This window comes from Cucumis sativus, unplaced genomic scaffold (genome assembly GCF_000004075.3).
Source record: "Cucumis sativus cultivar 9930 unplaced genomic scaffold, Cucumber_9930_V3 scaffold38, whole genome shotgun sequence".
Lineage (NCBI taxonomy): Eukaryota > Viridiplantae > Streptophyta > Magnoliopsida > Cucurbitales > Cucurbitaceae > Cucumis > Cucumis sativus.
Window position 1 is genome coordinate 38,659 of NW_022279547.1, and position 21,451 is coordinate 60,109.

A 21,451-nucleotide genomic window follows, 5' to 3' on the forward strand; every position below is an offset into this window, starting at 1 on the left:
TTGCAAGGGGGTTCGGGTGATACCCAGTACAGAAGAGAAGTCCAATTGTAAAAAAAACCATTTCATTTATAAATGAAATCTGGGGAAAACCCCAAACACCTAAAGGAACTTATAGAAGAGAAGGATGTCCAATTGTTAACTAAAATAGATTATCTATAGAGAGAGGGGGGCTTAGCTTTACACCAAGGAAAAGAAATAGACAGAACAAATTCCATAAAATATTTGAACAAGAAGAATCATGAAAAAGCCACTTATTCCTTTCACCCCACAGATACCAAAAGAACGCCGCATGTCAACCAAAGTGTCATCTTTGTACCACCAAAGGGTTGACCCACCAGAAGAGAAGCCAATGTGTCCAAAATGTTATTAAGACACGTATAAGACCATCAAAAAGCCTAAAAAGAATATCCCAAAAATTGGCAGCAAGAGGAAAATGGAAAAACAAATGGATCGAAGATTCAGCGTAGCAGCAACACATGTGACACCAAGAAGGAGAAATAGACATATAAAGCATGCAACGTGGAAGACAATCAGCAGTATTGATGGCACCCCAACTAAGATCTTAAAGAAAAATTTTCATCGTTTTAGGAAAATCTATCTTTCCAAATCACAGAACAAAAATCAGACAATAATGGATCAACCGTGCCCACTAAGTCAGCTATAAGGGATCTAACAGTAAAACCAGAAGTAGGATCAAGAGGCCACAACCAAGAATCCAAATAGCAGTGCAAGCTAACAGCAGCCAGGTGGAGAGATACTAAGGCCCTTTTGACCAAGTGGATTCAAAGATATTACAAGCAAAAGTTCTCTGTTGGGTGGAAGGTGCTCACAGCTTATTATAGCTCCTCACATTTCCAACCAAAAGCCTATTCTCAGTGTCAAGTCTTCCTCATATATCCCACGGAAAAGGATTATAAGCTACTGCCTATTGTCATCTTCCTTTTTCCCATATTTCTTTCAAGATTGGAATGGGTCAATACTTTGTTTTCAATCCACTTGGAGATCAAAAGGAACTGGATGGATCTTTCTTGAAGCTCATGGAAAATCAGGAAGAATGTTAACCAAGTGAGATGAAAGTAAATTTTCTTTTATTGAAGTATTGAAAGGGGCCACTCACTGTCAGTTAAATGCAGAACAATGTGCAATAAGTTGTGTTGGGTAACCAATATTTATGGACCTACTGATTACAGAGGGAAAATTCATTTGGTCAGAGCTGCTCTCCCTCATTGGTTATTGTATAGAAGCTTGGTGTTTGGGAGGGGATTTTAATATGACCAAATCAAAGGGGAGCGATTTCCAGCAAGTAGAATGACTTGTGGCATGAATGAGGAAATTCAATAAATTCATTGAAGAATGGAAACTCATTGAAGTTATTTTACTGAACAGAAAATTAACATGGTCAAGAGAAGGAAGAGTAGTTTTGAGATCATTGCTTGACAGATTTTTAGTTACTTTTGACCGGGACAAGGCTTTTGCGAACACACGTGTAACTCGTCAAGTAAGGATCTCCTTAAACCACTTCCCTTTTTTATTAGAAGCAGGGGCATTCGAGTGGGAGCCTTCCCCTTTTCGATTTTGCAACAGCTGGTTGCTAGACAAGCATTGCTGCCAATTTATTGAAAATTCATTAACCACAAGCACTCCTCCGGGCTGGATGGGCTTTGCCTTATCAACTCAACTCCAAAACATTAAGGGTCAACTCAAATCATGGCATTCAGATTATGAAAGAAAACAGAAAAGTCATGAAGAAACCTTATTAAAAGCCATCGCACTAGAAGAGAAAAAATATGATCAACCGGATACGTGCACAGGGGATCACTTATTGTTAATAAGAGAGTGGATCTTCTAGCTCTTTGTAGAAGGGAGGAAAGAGATATAATCCAGAAAACTAAGTTGACTTGGCTGAAATTGGGGAACAAAAATATGAGTTTCTTCCATCGTTCTCATCGGGGGAAAAAAAAAAAAAAAAAGAAGTCTAATTCCGAAGCTTGTTAATAATCAAGGAAACCCAACCACTTTATTCTTTGAAATTGAACATTTAATACTTGATTTCTACAGCACCCTCTATGAGAAATCTCCTCACACCTCCGTTTTTTATTGGTTTGTAGTTTCGCAGATCAAAATAAAAGGCTTATTTCAAAATTTAGTTTGGTGGAGATCAGGGCAGCATTAAAATCAATGGGAAGAAACAGAGGCTCCAGGTCCGGATAGCTTCACAGTAGAATTCTTCATCAAATTTTGGGATCTCCTCAAGGACAATCTTTGTAAATTATTCAATGAGTTCTATGGGACTGGGAAACTAAATGCATGTAAAGGAGAAATTTATTTGCTTGATCAAGAAAAAGGAAGATGCAGTAAAGGTAATTAATTTCCGGCCCATAAGTTTCACTACTTTGCTGTACAAATTGATTGCAAAAGTGCTTGCTGAAAGAATGAAGATAATTATGCCCAGTATTAGAGCTCTCACTCAAAGTGCCTTTTTGGATGGCCGCCAAATTCTGGATCCTGTACTTATTGCAAATAAAGTTGTGGAGTATTATAGGTCCAAAAAAAGCAAGGATGGATTACAAACTGGACCTTGGAGAGGCATTTGATCGAGTTGATTGGGGTTTCTTGGAAAGAATTTTGAAGCAGAAAAATTTCAATCATTGATGGATCATCTCTTCGATCATGGATTGTGTTGTTTTTTTTTTAAGAGACACAAGGCAAACTCTATTATAGAAATAATATAAAAACTGAAATAATATACCCCCAAACACCTCTGTTTCAATTTAGGCATTAACAGTTCTAATTATGCACTATTTTAAGGCTGTTGAAGAAGAAATATGTAAGTTTCAAATTAGAACTTGCTCAGGTACCAACAAGCTACAAAATCTTTTGGCATGTCACTTGTTTAAGTCAGAAAAGTAAAAATCCTCCATCTCATGAACTCCCCCAAATCAAAAGTCAAGTCTCCCAACAACAGTAGCTTACGCTTCATAGCTCATTGCAAGACAAACAACTGAAATGAGTTTCTAAAACCCATTCTCTTTTTCTATTACTGCATTCCACACCTGTCCGACCACGGTGCTGCCATGATTGATCCAAATTTTCCCAAGTAACTGAATGCCTTTGCATTGCAATTACTCATCCCCCCATGTTGATATTCCGTCCATTCCAATTTCAACTATTGGGGATATTTGTAACCTTCCAACTCGATCTTGGCTTTTAGATTCCTTTCTATTAGCTGAAAATGATGCCAAGTTAGGCTTTAAAATCATCTCCTCTACTTCTTTCTCACCAACCTTTTGGAGAACAGCATCCATGTCTTCAATAAGATCATCTCCGAAAAGCTGTTCAAATGGCACTTCAGCGTCGTCAATAACACCAATCTGCCTTTCCCCTTCCTTCTTTGCTTTCTTCTTATGGTTTTCAATCTTGGTAAGTGTCTCCTTGTGTATTGGCAAAGATGGCTCCTTATTGCTTTTTGTTCTTTTCTGCTTTGAAGTCTTCTTTTCCTTATCAATATCATTGGTACCGAGATTTATCTTATTGTCAAGAGATGGAATTACTTTCTCCTCCCTGGTGACCTTATCCATCTTACGTTTTTTGCGTTCCAACTTCCTGTCCACATCAGCACCATTAGTATGATCAAGTTTGCCATCAGTGCCTTGAACAGACGGGTGTGTTTCAACATTCCCATTCAGTTTTCTATCCTTTTTCTCTTTTTGACGATCTAGGCTCCTGATTGGAGTGTCGTCTTCTTTATCACTCCCATTATCATTCTCATTCTTAATGCATTTATCAATTGATCTCGCATTCAATACACGCAAGCCTGGAACCAGTCGACAAATCTTTTTATCCAATAGGATTCCCTCGAACATAAATATTCCTCAGATAGCCTAATGAACTCAATACCTTTAAATCTGACCATCTCATGATGACATTATTTCCCAAATCCAAATTCAACAACTTCTTGTTATGAGCCAAAGCATTGGGGAGCATCCTGATTTCATTGTGAGCAAGTCTAAGCTCTTTAAGTTCGATACAAAACTTGAGGGATTCAATAGATTGATGTTTGCAGTTAGAAAGGGATAGCTTTTTCATTGATTTCACTTTCAACAGAGAATCTCCAATACTGTGGATTGGATTTCTAGAAAGAACCAGAGTATTCAGGTTCTTCATCTGATCAAGCTTGCAAATAGAAGCAATCTCATTGTCATTCAAAATCAAAGCACAAAAGCCAACAAGGGGTCTAATTTCGTCCATTGACCGAAGCTTATTCTTTCCCGCATTTAATACATTAAGTCTAGAAAGCCCTTCAATTCCTTTTAAGTTATCAAGTTTGTTTTGTACAACTGAGAGCCACTTCAAATTGGTGCATGACTCCAACCCCTGAAGCGATGTGAGATTGTTGAATGTCAAATCAAGCTTCTCCAAGTTTTTGAAAAGGGACAAACCATTTATATCAGAAAGAGCCTTTTGATTGAGCTTGAGAGTAGTGATGGTGAGTGGGTCTTTGGTTTTGTAATCATTGAGAACTTGCTGTATATCCAAGCAAGACATAGTCGTGAAAACCCTAGTTTTCTCTGTTAGGAACAGACACTGCCTCCGAAAACGCCTTCAAACTCCGCTGTCTCTGCTGCTTGTGTGCTGGATTGATCATGGATTGTGTTAAAAACCCTAAGTATTCAGAATTCGTCAATGGGAGGCCCAGAGGAAGAATTCAAGCCTCAAGAGGGTTAAAGCAAGGGGATCCCCTTTCCCTCTTTCTTTTCTTCTGGTTAGCGAAGTGCTTAGTAGTTTCATCTCAAATCTACACTTGAACGGTTTGTATGAAGGTTTCATGGTAGGAAAGAACAATGTTCATGTTCCCCTCCTTCAATTTGCAGACAACACCTTAATATTTTCCAAGTTTGATGAAGTTATTCATGAAAACGTTAAAAAGACGCTTGAAATATTTTAGTGTTATGGGCAAAAGATAAATTGGGAAAAGTCATCTATATGCGGAATTAATATTGGGGAAAGTAAGATCTCCTTAGCGGCATCCATGAGGAATTGCTAAACATTCCTCATGCCAAAAAAATCTCTAATTCCATTGAAAGAACCATGGAGGAACTTCTTTTGAGAAGGGAACAACGGTAGCAAGTTGAACCACCTAGTGAAATGGGAATTAGTTTCCAAACCCCAAGGAGATGGGGGCCTTGGGCTGGACAAGCTGAAATTTAGAAACATTACTCTTCTTGCCAAGTGGAGGTGGAGGTTCATGGCAGAACAAAACTCTCTATGGTATAAGGTGGTTTGTAGTATTCACGGGAGTAGCCTCTTCCAGTGGCACACAAGTGGCAAAGAAAATTCAAGTTTAAGAAGCCCTTGGATAAATATTTCTAGATAGTGTGGCAGCTTTTAAAGTTGGAAAGGGTGACAAAATTTTGTTTTGGTTGGATCCATGAATGGATAGAATTGCTTTGAAGACCACACTCCCAAGCTGTACAGAATTGCCCTTAAACCAAAAGGCTCGGTTGTAGAACATTGGAACGCCTCCACTTCCTCTGGGTTTCTTGATTTCAGAAGATTGTTAGGAGCTTGAAATCTCTAATTTTCAACTTCTCCTGGGCTCCTTGGAAAGGACAAGATTATCCAATATTGAGAATAAAAGAATCTGGTTAATGGAAACTAATGGGGTTTTTTCAGTAAAGTCATTATCGAAGCACTTGTCTCTTGCCACTCCGATGGACCTACAGTTGGAAAAAAGCCTTCAGAAATCTAAAAGCCCGAGGGTAAGTATAACTCTATCGATTATGTTGTTCAGGAGTTCAATTTGTGCATCCATTATGCAAAAGAAGTTACCCACTCATTATATTTCGCCACATATATGCCCATTCTATCTCAAATTTCATGCGGAACTCCAGCACTTGTTTGAATGTGTATATGCTGCCAAGTGTAGGAGTAAACTCTTTCACACCTTTAATCTCAGCTGAGACCTTGATAAAGAATGCAAGAATAATGTTAGACAGTTACTTCTTGGTCCGGTTATGATGAAAAAATGCCTCCTTGCTTTGGTGCAATACCGTCAAGGAAATTTTGTTGGAACTGTGGTTTGAGAGAAATCTGCGAGTCTTCCACAATAAAGCCTCCTCTTGGTTCAATAGATACGAGTGCGCACGTCTGAGTGCCTCTTTGTGATGCTCTCTACGAAAACAATTTAAAGACTTCTCTATGCAATATATCTTACTAAACTGGCAGGCCTTTTAACTTTCCTCCTTGTTGATGATTCAGATTTGGCTCACAGCCTCTGGTGTTTCCAACCGTTTCAGAATCTTTCTTTGTCTGGCTGTATTTTTAATTCCTAGTCTGGTTAGAAGTTGTTTCTTATGTCCTTTTTGAGTTGTATTGGTTGTGGTTAGTCCTGCACTTGGACGTTATTAGTTGTTCTATCTTTTTATTATGTAGGATATGATAAGGATACTAAGAGGGTGTCAACTTAGCTGGGATGCTCAAATGCACATCCTTATCCTTGGTTTGAATGCTCATCGTATAATCCTCTTATACTATAAGATTTAGTTTCATTGTTCATTTATTAATAAATGAGGTTGTTTCCTTTTCAAAAAAAATCTAAAGGATCAACTTGTTTTTCAATCTAAAAAAGAAAAATCAAAGCTCACACAAGTGAATCCAATTAAAGAAGGAAACTCCAGTCAAATAAATTACAACCTAGAGGACAGATGAAGAAGAAACTCCTCAATCATCTCCGTGATCTCTGTGTCTAATGTTTTTCAATGCTCAAGGCATAATAAAGCACAATAGTCTTTTAGGGCTTAAGTGCAAGGCGTTAAAAAAATGTGGGTTTTTTTTTAAGGTGCAGTCTCTCTATATATAATACAAGATAATATAAAAATACAAGATAAAAAAGAGGATAGTTGAATTGGGAATATAAAAGAAAAAAAATAAAAGTAACCATAGGAAAAAAAAATATTCCATTTAGGCCAAGCAAATTTTATTATTTATAATTAATATGGAAGGAAAAAACCCTAATAATTACTTTTTTAAAATAATGAAAAAAAAAACCCAATGCCTAGGACTTTGGGCCGTAGGGCTTCACTGAAAGCACCACATCTGATGCACTTGTGTGCAAGGCGAGGCACTATGCATGCGCCTAGGAGGCTTTCTAAAACACAGCATGTGTCTAGCAAAAGGAAAGTCAAACACCTCATAGAAACAACTCCAAACTAACCAAACAAAGTCATGATTCAAAAAGATATGATTGAAGTCTTTTTTCTGCCCACCAATACAGAATGTGAAAAAGCAGCCCTACAAAAAGGATCATCTTTCTAAAAACCAATCTAATCTGTAAAAGTCTTCCTCTTTTCAGCCTCCTCATAGTGTTCTTCCTCCTATGATCTCGAGTTTGTCTTGGTGCAAGTTTTTGGTCGCCTTTTATTTAGAAGGATGTTTAGTCTTGTATTTGTATTTGTATTTCCCTGTACTTCTTTTGTGTTTGTTTTGCCTTTAGCCATTACTCCTTTGTTACGGGTTTTAGCTTGGTTGGATATGATGAGGGTGTTAAGGGGGTGTCAACCTAGTTGAGATGTCCAGGTGCACCCCCGATCCATGCTTACATGCTCATTGTATAATTCTTTTGTATTATGAGCTTTTGTCTCATTATTATTATATTAATATTAATAAAGAGGCTGTCTCCTTTTTAAAAGAAATATCTGTAGAAGTCTTCCATGATTGACTTACCACAAACAGAAGTGCTAAGTCTTCTAGAAAAATTTTACAAAATCTCTAAAAGAGGGAACTACATTCTTAAAATTTTCACAAAAGCTCCAAAAGAGGGAACTACAAGAAATACTTTTAGAAGGATTCAAGCTCCAAAAGAAAAACAATCCTTCTCCTTCGTATTAATATCAAATGTCTTGTTCGAGGATACAAGAGCCACTATGTCAGTTGCTTCTCTATCAAACAACAAATGACAGAATCCCAACAATATCCTAGAGCTACTAAAACGAGAAAAGGCATCTGCCACCAAATGATTCAGCATAAGGAAAAAGATGTAAACAGGAAAATAGAGAGCAGGGGCCGAATGTCTAAGATGAAAGCACAAAATAGTTCAAAACTTCGAAAACACAAAATATTAGTCAGTATAAGACCATGCTTTGTCAAAAATTTCGTCAAAGCAGCTGAGCAAATAAAAGCCTAAGAAACTTCTTTAGAACAGTGCAATAAGAAATTGTAAGCACCTTCCACTTAAATATGTGGTTAAGAACTTCAGGCTCACAAACAGCTTCTGCATCCTCAATGCAACATCCTTCCTCAAGCTTGCGCAGAGCAGCTCGAACAACCTAACAACCAAAACAGTAGACCATTAAGGGATAAGAAACCACAAGATCACTTTAAGGATACAAAAGTTAATAATTTTCTTACCACAACTGACCCTTCCAACTTCCCCATCTTAATTGTCTTGTCCACTACATGTTTTAAAGAATATGCATGAGTAGATGGGACTTTGTGCTTCTTAATTACGTCTTCCAAAGTAATTGACGATGCAACAATTTTCATCATGTCCATTAACCTAGGTTAAAAGAAAGAATATTTTAGAAACAAATCCACTTTACCAAACATGCAAGCGTGCACTTTAGGGAAGTTTATAACTGTTGTCATTCCTTAATTCGTTTTTTAAGGGTGAGGGCATCAAAACCAAATGTGAAGTACAAATGGCAGTTACCTCCTCTCCGAATTGGCATCTAATAGGAGCATCCCACTTCTATCCTCCTTGTAAATCTTACTTGGATCAAATCTCTTGGTTGGTATGGCAGACTTGCCAACTAAGGAGGATTTTTTCACTTTGATCGTCTTATCAATGTCCATGAGGACAGATTCTCCTTTTTGATTCAAAGAGTTTCTTGAAATGTTACCCAATTTCACATTTTTAGACTCAGAACTCCACAATGATTTCGCAGTCACTTTACCAAGAAGCTTCCCATCAGATGAGGACCTCTCAAATGATTTGGATACTTTTGCAGCAGATTTTCCCTGAAGGTCATCTGGCATAGATCCCTTCTTTGATACAACATTCTCCCTACTCCCACGAAAAACTATCGTCTTCCCTCGTCTTGTATCACTGATAGGAAGTTTCCTTTTCTGAATGGGAAGCCTACTCTCTTCAAGACCAGGAAATTTTATATGGTCTCTAGCAGGAGTCTCAATTTCTTCATCAATCTCATGGTCCCTGGTCAAATTAAATGAAAAAAAAACATTAATAGGCCAATACTGATTAAAGGAAATAGTAGTAACAGCTGACACAGCAATCTTACAAGCAATATATCAAAATGCGATTAGGTAATAGCTTTTCCCATGCCCTGGTCGGGGTTTCACCATCCTCAGAACCTTCAAAAGTGATTTTCCTAACAAAAACAATGCATTCTTTAACCAATTAAGCACCAGAACTTAAAAAATTACACTCTGATTCACTATATAGAAATTCAAAGGATACCTTGGTAAGCATTTCCTGTGGTATGATTTTGGACACCGTCGACAAACAGCAAACTGTAGTTCCCATATTTTCTTATTTTCGCCGAGCGCACAAACAGAGCACTTATGCACAGGGCATGAGAAAGATTCTCCAGATGCAATCTTCTTCTCAAGGTCTCCAGCGGCAACTTTATTCTCCGGATGAAGCAATCTTGAAATACATTTAGGATGATAAAAATAACCACAAGTTGCATTTACGCATTGGAAGACCTAAAGAGCAATAGTAACTCATATTAGGTAATAATCAGAGACTGATGTCTAAAATCATAAGTAAATCTCTTTTTCTAACAAGAAAAGCATATGTATATTCAACAAAAAAAGCCAAGAAGGACCATCTAAGAGGAAAGGGTTGAGGAAACCCCCACCCACAAAACTAATAAAGAAGAGCCTAGCAATTATTAATACTCATTAAAAGATCTAATTACAAAGGGAGATATGAGCTATTGGCAAAATTAACAATGTGTTAGAAAGTTGCTAACAAGAACAAGATATTAATTTATTATAATGAACTATAAGAAAATACAAGATAAACCCAAGTATAAGGCACTTGGAACCTCCCTCTTGAGTACTCTCACCCAAGCCCTAAATCACTCCACATAATAACCTCTCTCTCTCACTTACCCTCCCTCCATTTATAACAAGATGTAACCACCCTAGTAACCACACATAATAGCTACTAGTAACCACACTTACACAATAACTACTAGTAACTTCCTAAGTATCTAATTACCCTTATACCCCTAACCCTATACTAATCTAATTACCCTTATACAATATAAACCCATGTATACAAATGTAGGTATCAAACACAATGCTAATAAATAAATTACATTAAAACTACAAAGATTCCAAACCTACAAACAAGAAACTAGCAAAAAAAGTCAAACAACTCAAACCCAATCAAAGGGTCGACAAAATTATGAACCAAAAGATTGTGAAAAAACTCTAGTGTAAATGTAAAGATGGAAAGGTATTAGGGTTCACCTAAGTTCATTATGATTATAATAAACAAAAACAAATTAATAAAACAAAAAAAAAAGGAGCCAATGTCTATATTGCGCAGGATTCATATAGTAAATATTCATACAATACGTGAAGGATAGCCATTTTAGTAGTGAAGTGTATGGTCAATCGATTTTATACCTACAATGAGTTATTTTTAGAGGAGTTTCATTGAATCTTTAACAACTTTCCAAATATAAGCAGAGTACAAATAAACTTGACTTTGTATTACTCTCTTTGTATAACTCTCTTGTACTTTGAGTGCATATTAATAAAAAAGATTTGTCTCCGTTTCAAAATAAATAAATAAACTTGACTTTGAGGGTGAGTATTTTTTGTTTATATGATGATAAAACCAATTTCAATGAGGAAAAAAAAAAGAGAGAATAGGAGGCTAACCAAAAGCCAGCCCACTAAAAGGAAGGGAACCCTCTAGAAAAAGGGACCCAACTATGCAAAATAACACCTATAGAATAATTACAAAATTCCTTCGAATTCAAGGCCCACAAAGAAACATGATAACGTACAAGGGACCAAATCTCACTGGGGACCCTCTCCCCACCCCTAAAAACCCCATTGTTCTGCTCACCCCACACCACCCATAAAATAGAACACACCCCCATGACCCAAAGGAAGTGCCCTTCTCACTGGTCAGGGTTGAGAAGGAACTCCTCAAGCAACGCACACACATCTCTATGTCAAGTCCCCCTAACGCCAAATGTCTAAAACAAAGAGTTCCAAACCAAGCTGGAAAACTCACAATGCCCAGAATGTGGTCCAGATCTCCCTCCCTTTTCTACAAAGAATGCAACAAGAAAGGACCTACAAGCGAGAGCATCTTCCTCTTAAGCCTATCCATCCTGTTTTTTTTCTTTTTACGGTCGTGTAAAACTTGCCAACTAAAGAACTTAACTTTCCTAGGAATCTCAATCCTCCACAGCACAAGAAAACAGATAGACCTAGGGGAGAACCACTTCACCCACGTCTAAACGAGTGGCCCTCAAGTACCTCTATTGTTTCCCTATAGGAAAAAGCACAACAGAACCCAAAAGAGAGGGAATACGAGCTCCTAGACCACACGAGAATATCAGCAACAAAACAGTGTTTGTGATCAAGAAAATGATACGAAAGAGGGAATAAGAAACAGAGAGGTCTCTCCCCCATCCAATGGTCTTCCCAAAAGTAAGTATCTCTCCCCCATCCAATGGTCTTCCCAAAAGGAAGTATCTCTCCCCTTCCCCACCACACAATGAATGAATTGAACAAAAGCAAGGAGATCTTTCTAGAAAATCTACGAGAATTTTTCGAACAAAAGATAATTCAGTATTTGTCCATACATGAGGGGAAGACTTCCACTTATAGAGTTTTAATACAAGTGGTGGTAAAAAATGGAATTAACCTAAGACTATGACCCAGCTAACCACATTCTTCTTACATCACCACTTTCCCCTTCTCCCTCCTGATTCAATTGATGCAATCAAGCTCTCTTTCAACCCTAACATCATTTCCAATTAAATCAACTCAGTTGACATCAATTTCATGAGGATCGAGCTCGTGCCATTTCTTCGAACTCAAAGAAAAGCCTCATGGGTTGGCAAACCACCATCTGAAGTGATTCTTTAGACTCTATCACTTTTGAGTTGGTAGCAAAAACATATTCAGGGGACTTGATGTAGAGTGTAGAATAATGGGGGCCAAGGCTTCTGCTGATTATTCAAGTCAAGATATTAGTTTAAACTGGAGTGCTCTCATCTCCATGTAATTGTTGATGGCAACCGTGGATAAGATGGCTCTCTTCCTCTACTACACTTCATAGTCTTGTTTTGCTATTTTTGAATATTCTTGGCGATGGAACAAAGATCAAGAACTTTTCTATTGATGTAGTGAGAAGAAACAACAAATGTTCAAATGAAACAGAAAATCTGGAAGTTGATAAAAGGTAAGTTCTCTTTGTTATCCCTCCTCCCCCCTCCCTCCTGCTCCCTTTTCGGTTCTCTCTTTTTCCAGTAGCCTCACAACGACTACTTTTCAGTCTAACAACGTTAGCCTCCTGGTGAATTCTACCCACAGACCAATCACTAAAGGTCTGGTGGTTGAGTTTCGTTTTAATTGCACAGGGAAGCTTAGAAGTGAGACTGCAATGGAAGTGGTAAGTTACGAAGTTCTTCAATCGTATTATCGCATTTGGTCAGAAGACGATAGCTTCCTTGTCAAAGATGTGAGCTGGTGCCTGAAAGCATTATCAGTGTTATTAAGAGGCCCAGCAGATTGTTTCTTCCAGAAATGGGGGAGTTAAACCAAGGAAGGTTGAAGTTGTCAAAGTTCAAGGCAAAAAAGGGTTGGGTGTTATGTTGTGTGACCTATGGCCATTTTCAGGTGGACACTCCTTCATTCGAGTGTGTTAGGGAGAAGACAAACAGCGGTGGGTGGCATTTCACAAAATGCTGGAGAATTTCCTTTTCAAAACCAGAGTATATAAGTTGGTATTCACATAAAATTGCCACATCTTTTAATCCAGCCCAGGCTAAGAGTACAAGCTTCACAGATAAAGTTAAATCGGATGGTAACTTAACCCATGATGAAAAGAAAAAAAAGAGAGTGCCATTAAAGTTGATTATCAGGCTGTGACCAAAGATGAAGGAGAAAGCTCTCAAGTTTCCTCTATTTTGAAGAGAGCAAAACAGAGTCAGGGGGTGACAAATAACTCGGAAGTTATTCAAACAAAGTTTGAAAATGATGTAAGAAGACTAAGAGTTAATTGGGTAATTAGGTAATATTCTAGATTAATTCCCTTTTTAGCCCCATTTGTAATAGAAGTCTTCTCCTCTTGTATGAAGCACATTATTCATTCTAATAAAAGATTCTCAATCTTGGTTCTTGGAGGATTTCTCCTTGAGATTACTTAGGCTACATCAGAATAGTTGTGGATAGTTACAATACTCTTTGCGTTGATTATTGGAGAGAAATTCGAAAACTGCTGGAAATCTTTTTCCAAACAAGAATTATCATCAACCCACTATTGGATGAAAATGCTCTTATTAGTTTGGATCAAGGCCTGGTTGAAGATTTCATCAATGAACCTGAGAGATGGCAGGAGATGGGGCCATTTCACCTAAAGTTCGAAAAATGGGATAGATTAAAAAACAGCCAGCCGTTGGTAATGAAAGGCTGCAGCAGATGGTTAAGAATTGGAAACCTTCCTCTGGACTACTAGTGTAGAAAAACCTTCGAAGCCACCAGAGAGAATTTTGAGGGTTTAGAAAGCATTGCCACAGAAACGCTTAATCTAACCAATTGCAACGAAGCAAGAATTCAAGTTAAACCGAATTTATGTGGTATTATACCTACTACCACTGAAATTACAGACTTTAATAGAAGTAATTTTTTCTTGAATTTTGATGATATTGAGCCTATGGATCCCCCATGTATTTTCAAGGGAAGTCTTATTGTTAAGGATTTTCAAAAACCCTATTGATTAACTAAGGGTTAGGCAAGCTTTGGAAGATGAAGATGTTAATGTTTTGTTCTTCCCTCAAGAACTTGATGTGTTTAAATCCACTAAAACAGCTCCCTCCTTTTCAAGAAATCCATTAGAAGCTTTGAATCAAATTCATCACCCTCACCGGCGCCGGAGGCCGACAATCTGATTGGAAATGAAATATGTCCGTTAGAAATTAATAGGCTGTATCCAAGGAAGAGAGAGAATTCAGCAGAAGATATCTATGCATTTAATTCATTGGGCTTTGGTCTAACCTCAAATGGTGGAAAGCTCAAATGGGGCTACTTTCCAGCCTAGTATGAACACGAAAAAAGCTTTAACAAGGAAAGAGAATGTGAATGGAAATGATTCTCTGCAAAGTAATTGTTCTGCTTCCATCCGTAAGGGCACGAAAAAGAAATTTAAAAGAGAGCCTGTTGTAGTTCCTCCGTTATTCCTCCCAAAAGACAGCTCAGCAGCATTAACTAATCACTCAAGAACCCTTCCACCTTCCAGCCGTGTTCTCATATCTTCCTCTGCCTTGGAATCCAACTCTTCCTTGCCTTTTTCCAACCAATCAAACAGTACAGTGAATATAGCATTCCAATTGTCCAAGGATAACTCGAATAATGATCTTCTTCAGTCTCCATCTCACAATACGAGTGAGTTCGAAATACCTCAGAAATTTCCGGCTAACATTTGCTTGCATCAACGAATGAAGAGAAACAAGAAGTGCAAGATTCCTAAAATGTCTCAAGGAAGTTCTTATTTGGTTAAGCCTTTCCGAAAACACTTGACCAAGAAAAGGACTTCTTTTAGCAATTCTTGGACAAAAATCACAAACCCTGACTTGCTTGAGGCTGTTGTGTCAAGATCCAAGTCCCTGGCCTAAATCAAAACAGGTCAGCTTCTTTACCTTTTTTGAATAAACCTGGTTCCCATTTCGGATGTAATTCCCAAGAGTCTTTCAATCCTCCTTCTGTGCGAGGATTACATAGCAATTTTCAGACTTCTCATAAAGGTACGAAAGACTTTGATGAAGAGTCATTGGCAAGTGTAAGCAGTGAAGAACAGGAAAGAGGACAATGAGGAGATAGAAATTACAATAAAATGCCAGTTGATATGAACAAGGCTTTAAGTATTTTATTCCAATCTGAAGAGGTTCAATTACTTTCCATTAAGAAAAGCTTTCCTTTACTCCACTGTAAAAGAAAAATACATACCTAAAAATTGCATTCCATAGTGGATACCTGTGAAATCTCTTTAGCCTAATCCAAAGGAAAACAGGTCATTCGGTGGATATCCTCAGGGTTGAAAATTGAAGATTAGCTATTGAATTGCATGATGATTTGGACAAAAACATGGTGGCTGATTCTTAGAAGTTTTCAAAAGAAATTAGTCCAGACATACTACTAATTCAAGATTCTAGAATGGACAGCTTCGTTAAAGAAGTCATAGAAAGCATATAGAGCTCAAAAGATGTCGGCCAGATTTTAGTTGGAAGCTTTAAAGATTTTCAGGGACTTTCTTACAAGGTGGGTTGAAGGTTTTTTCAGAAAACTGACATTGCTAAAGCTGACTTCTCTTTGATAACTGGAGTAATGAGTTGAAGGCAGTGCTGGCAAGTTTATGTGGATTGGAAGAAGACTACTTCCAGATCCTCTGGACTTTGGATTGTGTTGGCAAGTTAGCTTTGAGGCAGCTGTTTGCATCTTCTTGGCTTTCATTTTCTCCTATCATCTTGAAGATTTGGATGTGCAGTACTTTTTATACGAGTGGAGTGGGCTAATTTTGAGAGAGTGTTTAAGTATTGCTTTTTACTTAGCTTTCTACTGATGTACTGTATTGTGTGGCTTTGATTAGCTCGTTTATTTTCTGATTCGGACTCGTATTTAAGTTTCCATCATATTTATGTTGCCCGATTATAGTCTTTGTTTATGTTTTAGCTTGTTTTTTCCCTTAGTTCTTTTGGTTTTGGTATAATACTCTTGTACTTTGAGCTTTAGTCTCATTATCCTTCATAAAGAGGCTTATTTTCGTTTCAAAAAAAAAAAATCTTGGCAATGATTGTAATTTTTAAGTTATTAAGTTATTTGCAAGTTTCTTTTCAAGGTGTTGATGGTACTAATGGGGTGTCAACCTAGTTGAGATGCCCGGGTGCACCTCCTGATCCACAGCTTTATGCTTGTTGTTTCCATTGTACTTTGAGCATAGTCTCATATCATTATTTTAATGAAAAAGCTTGTTTCTTGTCAAAAAAGGGTGCTGGTGCTGGTGCTGGTGGTTTCAAAGGGTACATAATGGTGTACAAGTTCGATGCCCTCTCACTGATGAAGGCAAGGCGAGGGCTTTTTTTCTCAAAGAAGAAAGGAGTGGGGAGTGGGGTGTGGGTTTTTTTTGCTTATGAAGCATGAATACTCCATGTGAAGCAAAAAATCGTATCAAATACGTATCAAATATCAATACTCCTAAATACTTCCCATATACATATCGGATAAGTGATTTGACATATTTGCTTTTAATAAAAAACAAATATCAAATGCACTTCTGAAGTGGACACGTTGGACCTTCTAAAAAGAAGGCATCTAATCTTTCCCAATCCAAACTAGGTAGCATATTTAAAAAGCCCATTGCCCCCACCCAAAACTAAAAGGAAAAATATTTAAAAAGACCAAACTAGAATCATCTAATCTTCATCCATCCCGCCTAAGTCACACAAAATAACCCACTTAAATATCTTTAACAATTCAATGAAGAAGTTTTTCATTTATCCTCGTACTTCTCTCTCTAATCTTCTTCTCCTCTGTCATTCTAACTCTGGTGCGCCAACCTTTTCTATTCTATTCCATTGCAATTGTATTTCAATATTTTTTAAGAGAAATTGTATTTCAATACCTTTGATAGTACTTCTGGTAAAGTATTTTGTAGTATTGTCATCAACTAGACCAGTGTTTTAAAAAGCGCACTAAGCCGCGCGCCTAGGTGCGCCTAGGCTCAAGGCGCCCACTTGGAGCTTATTTGTGAGGAAGTGCGGAGAATTCTAAAAAGCCCAGATTAGGCGCGCGCCTCAAAGGCGCAAGTCGAATTAGGAGTGGGCTATTTTTATAACTTATGGGCTGGGCTTTAATTATAAAAAACTATTATTATCTAAATTTTTTAAACCTATTACGTGAAAGTGAAGAAACAACCCTTCACCCTTCTCCTCCCGCGCATGAATTTTCTTCAACACGACTCTTCATCTACTTTTTCGGTTCTTCCGTTCTGCTTCTACTTCAAAACTTTTTGCTTCCTTTTCCACCCTTCTTCTTCACACAAAACGTCAACAAATCTATTTGGTGCTGCGGCTGCCATTACTCTGTTTTTTGGTGCAAAAACAGAGGAAAAGAGAAGACAATAATATTCTGCTTCAGTTTTCACCTCCTCCATTTCAGCTTTATCGCGGGTGAGTATCTCAATCGTACGTTGTAAACTTTTTGCCTCCTCTTGGATTAGATTTAAATTCACATCAAGTGAATCTCTTTGTTCAGTTAACATCTGCATTGCTTTCTCCTTCTTCTGTAACTCTTTGACAAGAACATCAAACTCCATCAGCATCCCACTTTCTTTCACCACAGCTTATTCAATTCTCATTTGAAGCTCAGAAATTCTCTTCCCGTTCTCTTCCTTTTCCTGTTTGAAACAGAATGTACTCTGTTTTAATTGAGCAACTTCCTTCTCTAACTTCTCAAATCTCAACCTCCATTTCCAGCCCATTTTTTTCCTTTTCAATCTCACCTTTCTCCTTCATTTTCACATCCACTTTCCTCTCTAAATCTTCAATTACCCTGCCTGATTCCTCCAACAACTTCTTAATCAATTCATTGTCTTTCGTCAGATTCACATTCAAAATCTCACATTCCTTTTTTTCACTCAACAACTTCTTCCATTTCGTACATGCTTTTCAAAGGATTATTAGTTTTTATCCTTTTACTTTCATTTAACATATTGATTGCTCAGAATGGTGAAAAGAACAAATATGGATGAACGAACTTGAAATGTTTTCTATCTATTGCATCTTTTGGCTCTATTGTCATTTCCTCTAATTTGGTTGCTAAGAGAATGGAAGGTGGATCCTCTCTTTCATTTTCGAGAACTAAGTTTCCACCTACAATTCCAATGAAACTCGAGAGGAATGAGATGAAATATAGCAGAGGATTGAGATAACTACAATCAAGTTTTGACCAAAAGTCTATATTTCATGCTAAGCATAGTGGGCTATTTTTTTAGATGTCGAATTCTGAGTATCTCTCCTTTGTTGATTTGACATCTTGCATTAAATTTCATACTCTACTGTGACACTTTGTTGTGTCACAGATTCATTTGGTTCTAGTATGTTTTGGTCTAAGTTAGCTATCAATTTGCTGATTTGACGGCTACGAACTACATATGTCGTTTTGTGTTTTCATAGCGTGGTATACCCATTGAGTGACTATTGGTTTTGTCTCTTGACTTATTTATTGTGTGCAAGTTTTGGACATCTTCTTCTTCTTATACTTCTCGACCACAACTTCCTTCAATAACCCATCAAACTCAACCTTCATCCCATCCCTCTCACAACACACTCCCCTCCAATCCTCCATTTATAACAGCTTCATCCCATCCATAGATAGCTTCTGTTTTTTTATCTTTTTATAACAGCTTCTGTTTTAAATAGCTTCTGTTTTTTTTTTTTTTTTATAACTTAGATCATAGATGGCTGATAAAAGTTCAAGAAAAAATCCGGCATGGAAATATGGTCAATTGCAAAATGACCAAGATAAAAATACGTTTGTCTGTGGATTTTGTTCGAAAGTAACAAAAGGAGGGGTATATAGAATGAAACAACACCTCGCTGGTGGTTACAGAAATGTCACCGCCTGTACAAAATGTTCGGATCACGTGAAGGAAGAAATTAAAGAGTACATGTCCAAAAAAAAAGAGATTAAAGAACAAAGAAATCTGATTGTGGACATTGATGTAGAAGATTACGGTATCGAGGATGAAGATGAAGGGAGTGTTAGTGTAAACAACATAACAACACCAAGGGGCCCGAGCTTGAAGAAGCCAAGGCAAAAGGGTCCAATGGATGCATTTTTTACTCCTAACCCAGAAACTGTGGTTCAAAATAGAAAGGACAAAGGAAAACAAACTTCATTGAATGGGGCATACAAGAAGGAAATGAGAGAGCACACCATCCAAAGAATTGCTCGATGGTTTTATGATGCAGGAGTGCCTCTGAATGCCTGCACATATGATAGTTTTGCCCCTATGATTGAGTCAATTGGGCAATTCGGTCCTAGATTGAAACCACCATCTTATCATGAGTTAAGAGTTCCATGTTTGAAAAAGGAATTAGAAGCAACAAATGAGTTGATGAGTAACCATATGGCAGAGTGGGCCAAGGTTGGATGCACTGTTATGGCTGATGGATGGACCGATAGAAGAAATAGGACATTAATTAACTTTTTAGTTAACAGTCCTAAAGGCACCATGTTTATTGAGTCCATCGATGCTTCATCTTATGTGAAAGATGGAAAGAAGATGTTCGAGTTATTTGATAATTTTGTAGACCGAATTGGAGAAGCGAATGTTGGACAAGTAGTTACCGATAGTGCCTCAGCAAATGTGATGGCAGGTAAGAATGTAGACTACTTACAAGTTATAACTTTAATTTGTTAGATTTAGTTGAGTTCTACGTTAAATGTGTACTTATTTTCTTTGTTAATAGGGAGATTGTTAGAAGCAAAGCGACCACAGTTAATATGGTCTCCGTGTACCGCTCATTGCTTAGATTTGATGTTGGAGGATGTATACAAGATCTCGAATATTCGAAAAGCATTGAAAAGAGGCATGGAGATTAGCAATTTCATATATGTTCATCCTGGATTGTTAAACATGATGCGATGTTTTACTAACCAAAAGGAGTTAGTTAGACTAGCTAAGACTCGTTTTGCTACTGCCTGCATTACATTATCGAGTATACATCGTCAAAAGAATAATCTGAGGAAGATGTTTACTTCAGATGAATGGAAGAATAGCAAATGGAGTAAGGAGCAACAAGCGAAACGAGTAGTTCAGACTATTTTGTTGGCTAGTTTTTGGACTACAATTGTTTTCACTCTTAAAGTATCTGGCCCACTAGTCCGAGTTCTTAGATTGGTTGATGGCGAGAAGAAGCCACCTAGGATATATTTATGAGGCCATGGATAGAGCTAAGGAAGCTATTGCTAAATCCTTTAATAATAATGAAGAAAAATACAAGGACATTTTCACCATAATTGATAAAAGATGGGAGCTTCAGTTGCATCGTCCCCTGCATGCAGCGGGGTATTATTTAAACCTGTCATTCTATTATCTGAATCCTAATATCCAGAAGGATGATGAAATAGTTAATGGACTCTACTCATGCATAACAAAAATGGTTGCTTCATTGGAAGTACAAGACAAAATACTTGCAGAACTAAGCAAGTATAAGAGAGCTGAAGCATTATTCGGACAACCTTTAGCAATCAGACAAAGGGACAAAATATCTCCAGGTAAATTTCAACTAAACGATTACTCAACGATACTAGCAACAAGTTCTTCTATTAATATATATTTTTTTGTTTGTGCCTATAGTGGAATGGTGGGATAATTTTGGACAATCAACTCCAAGCTTGCAAAAGTTTGATGTGAGAATTTTAGGTCTTACTTGTAGCGCTTCTGGATGCGAGCGTAATTGGAGTGTGTTTGAACAAGTTACCTTTTCTCTCCTTAAGTACATTGAGAATGAGAATCAAAATTTGTTGATTCACTGATAATGAAACTTTCTAATTTTTCAGCTTCATAGCAAGAAACGAAATAGGCTTGCTCAAAGTCGTTTGAATGATCTAGTGTTCATCAAATACAACACAGCATTAAAACGTCGATACAACCTACAAGATATTGTCGATCCCATCTCCTTAAAAGATATTGATGATAGTAACGAATGGTTGATTGGAAGATTGGATGACGATTCTGAGGAGGATGATGAGTTGGTATTTGACGATGATTCTTTAACGTGGGGTGATGTTTCTAGAGCTGTCGGAGCAAAAGAACCATCATTCTATTCTAGAGCTAGTACCTCTAGAGCAAAGACTAATGTTTCATGTTCATCCTCGTCTACCACGCAACGCAAACAAGTAAATTTAGATGACTTCGATTTGGAAGAAGAAGATACTGATGGCAATAAGTCTAACGAAGGAGTGAATGAAGACGAGGATCAATTTAGTGATGATGAGTTTGATCTTTAGGGATGAACTTTTATTTTGATTGTTGACTTGTTGTTGAATACTGGGTAGTTTTCTGTTGTGTTTTGTTGTTTAGGCTACTTATATTGGGTACTTATATTTTATACATTGTTGCTCTGCTACGAGTGTGTATATATATATTTTCTTTTCTTTTTATATATAGTGCGTCTTA

General features: G+C 37.4%; 2 protein-coding genes across 29 annotated transcripts in view; both read right to left on the reverse strand.

Annotated features, from left to right (window-relative positions):
* LOC116405848 (protein ENHANCED DOWNY MILDEW 2-like) overlaps positions 1–21,451 on the reverse strand; it is a 67,174-nt gene that overhangs the window by 35,401 nt on the left and 10,322 nt on the right. For all 28 annotated transcript variants that reach the window (XM_031889637.1, XM_031889633.1, XM_031889636.1 and 25 more), the window contains 5 exons: positions 9,476–9,723; positions 9,297–9,386; positions 8,708–9,211; positions 8,407–8,554; positions 8,223–8,324 (listed from right to left, as the gene is read on the reverse strand). In XM_031889637.1, the coding sequence (XP_031745497.1) occupies positions 8,223–8,324; positions 8,407–8,554; positions 8,708–9,211; positions 9,297–9,386; positions 9,476–9,723 (1,092 nt within the window). The remainder of the gene's footprint in view (positions 1–8,222; positions 8,325–8,406; positions 8,555–8,707; positions 9,212–9,296; positions 9,387–9,475; positions 9,724–21,451) is intronic.
* LOC116405849 (protein phosphatase 1 regulatory subunit 7-like) lies at positions 1,567–6,886 on the reverse strand. The gene has a single exon (XM_031889644.1). The coding sequence runs from the start codon at positions 4,543–4,545 to the stop codon at positions 3,838–3,840; it is 708 nt and encodes a 235-aa protein (XP_031745504.1). The 5' UTR covers positions 4,546–6,886; the 3' UTR covers positions 1,567–3,837.

What these genes read in the sequence shown, in the direction of transcription:
- LOC116405849 (XM_031889644.1), bottom strand. Translation starts at nt 4,545, where the DNA reads ATGTCTTGCTTGGATATACAGCAAGTTCTCAATGATTACAAAACCAAA.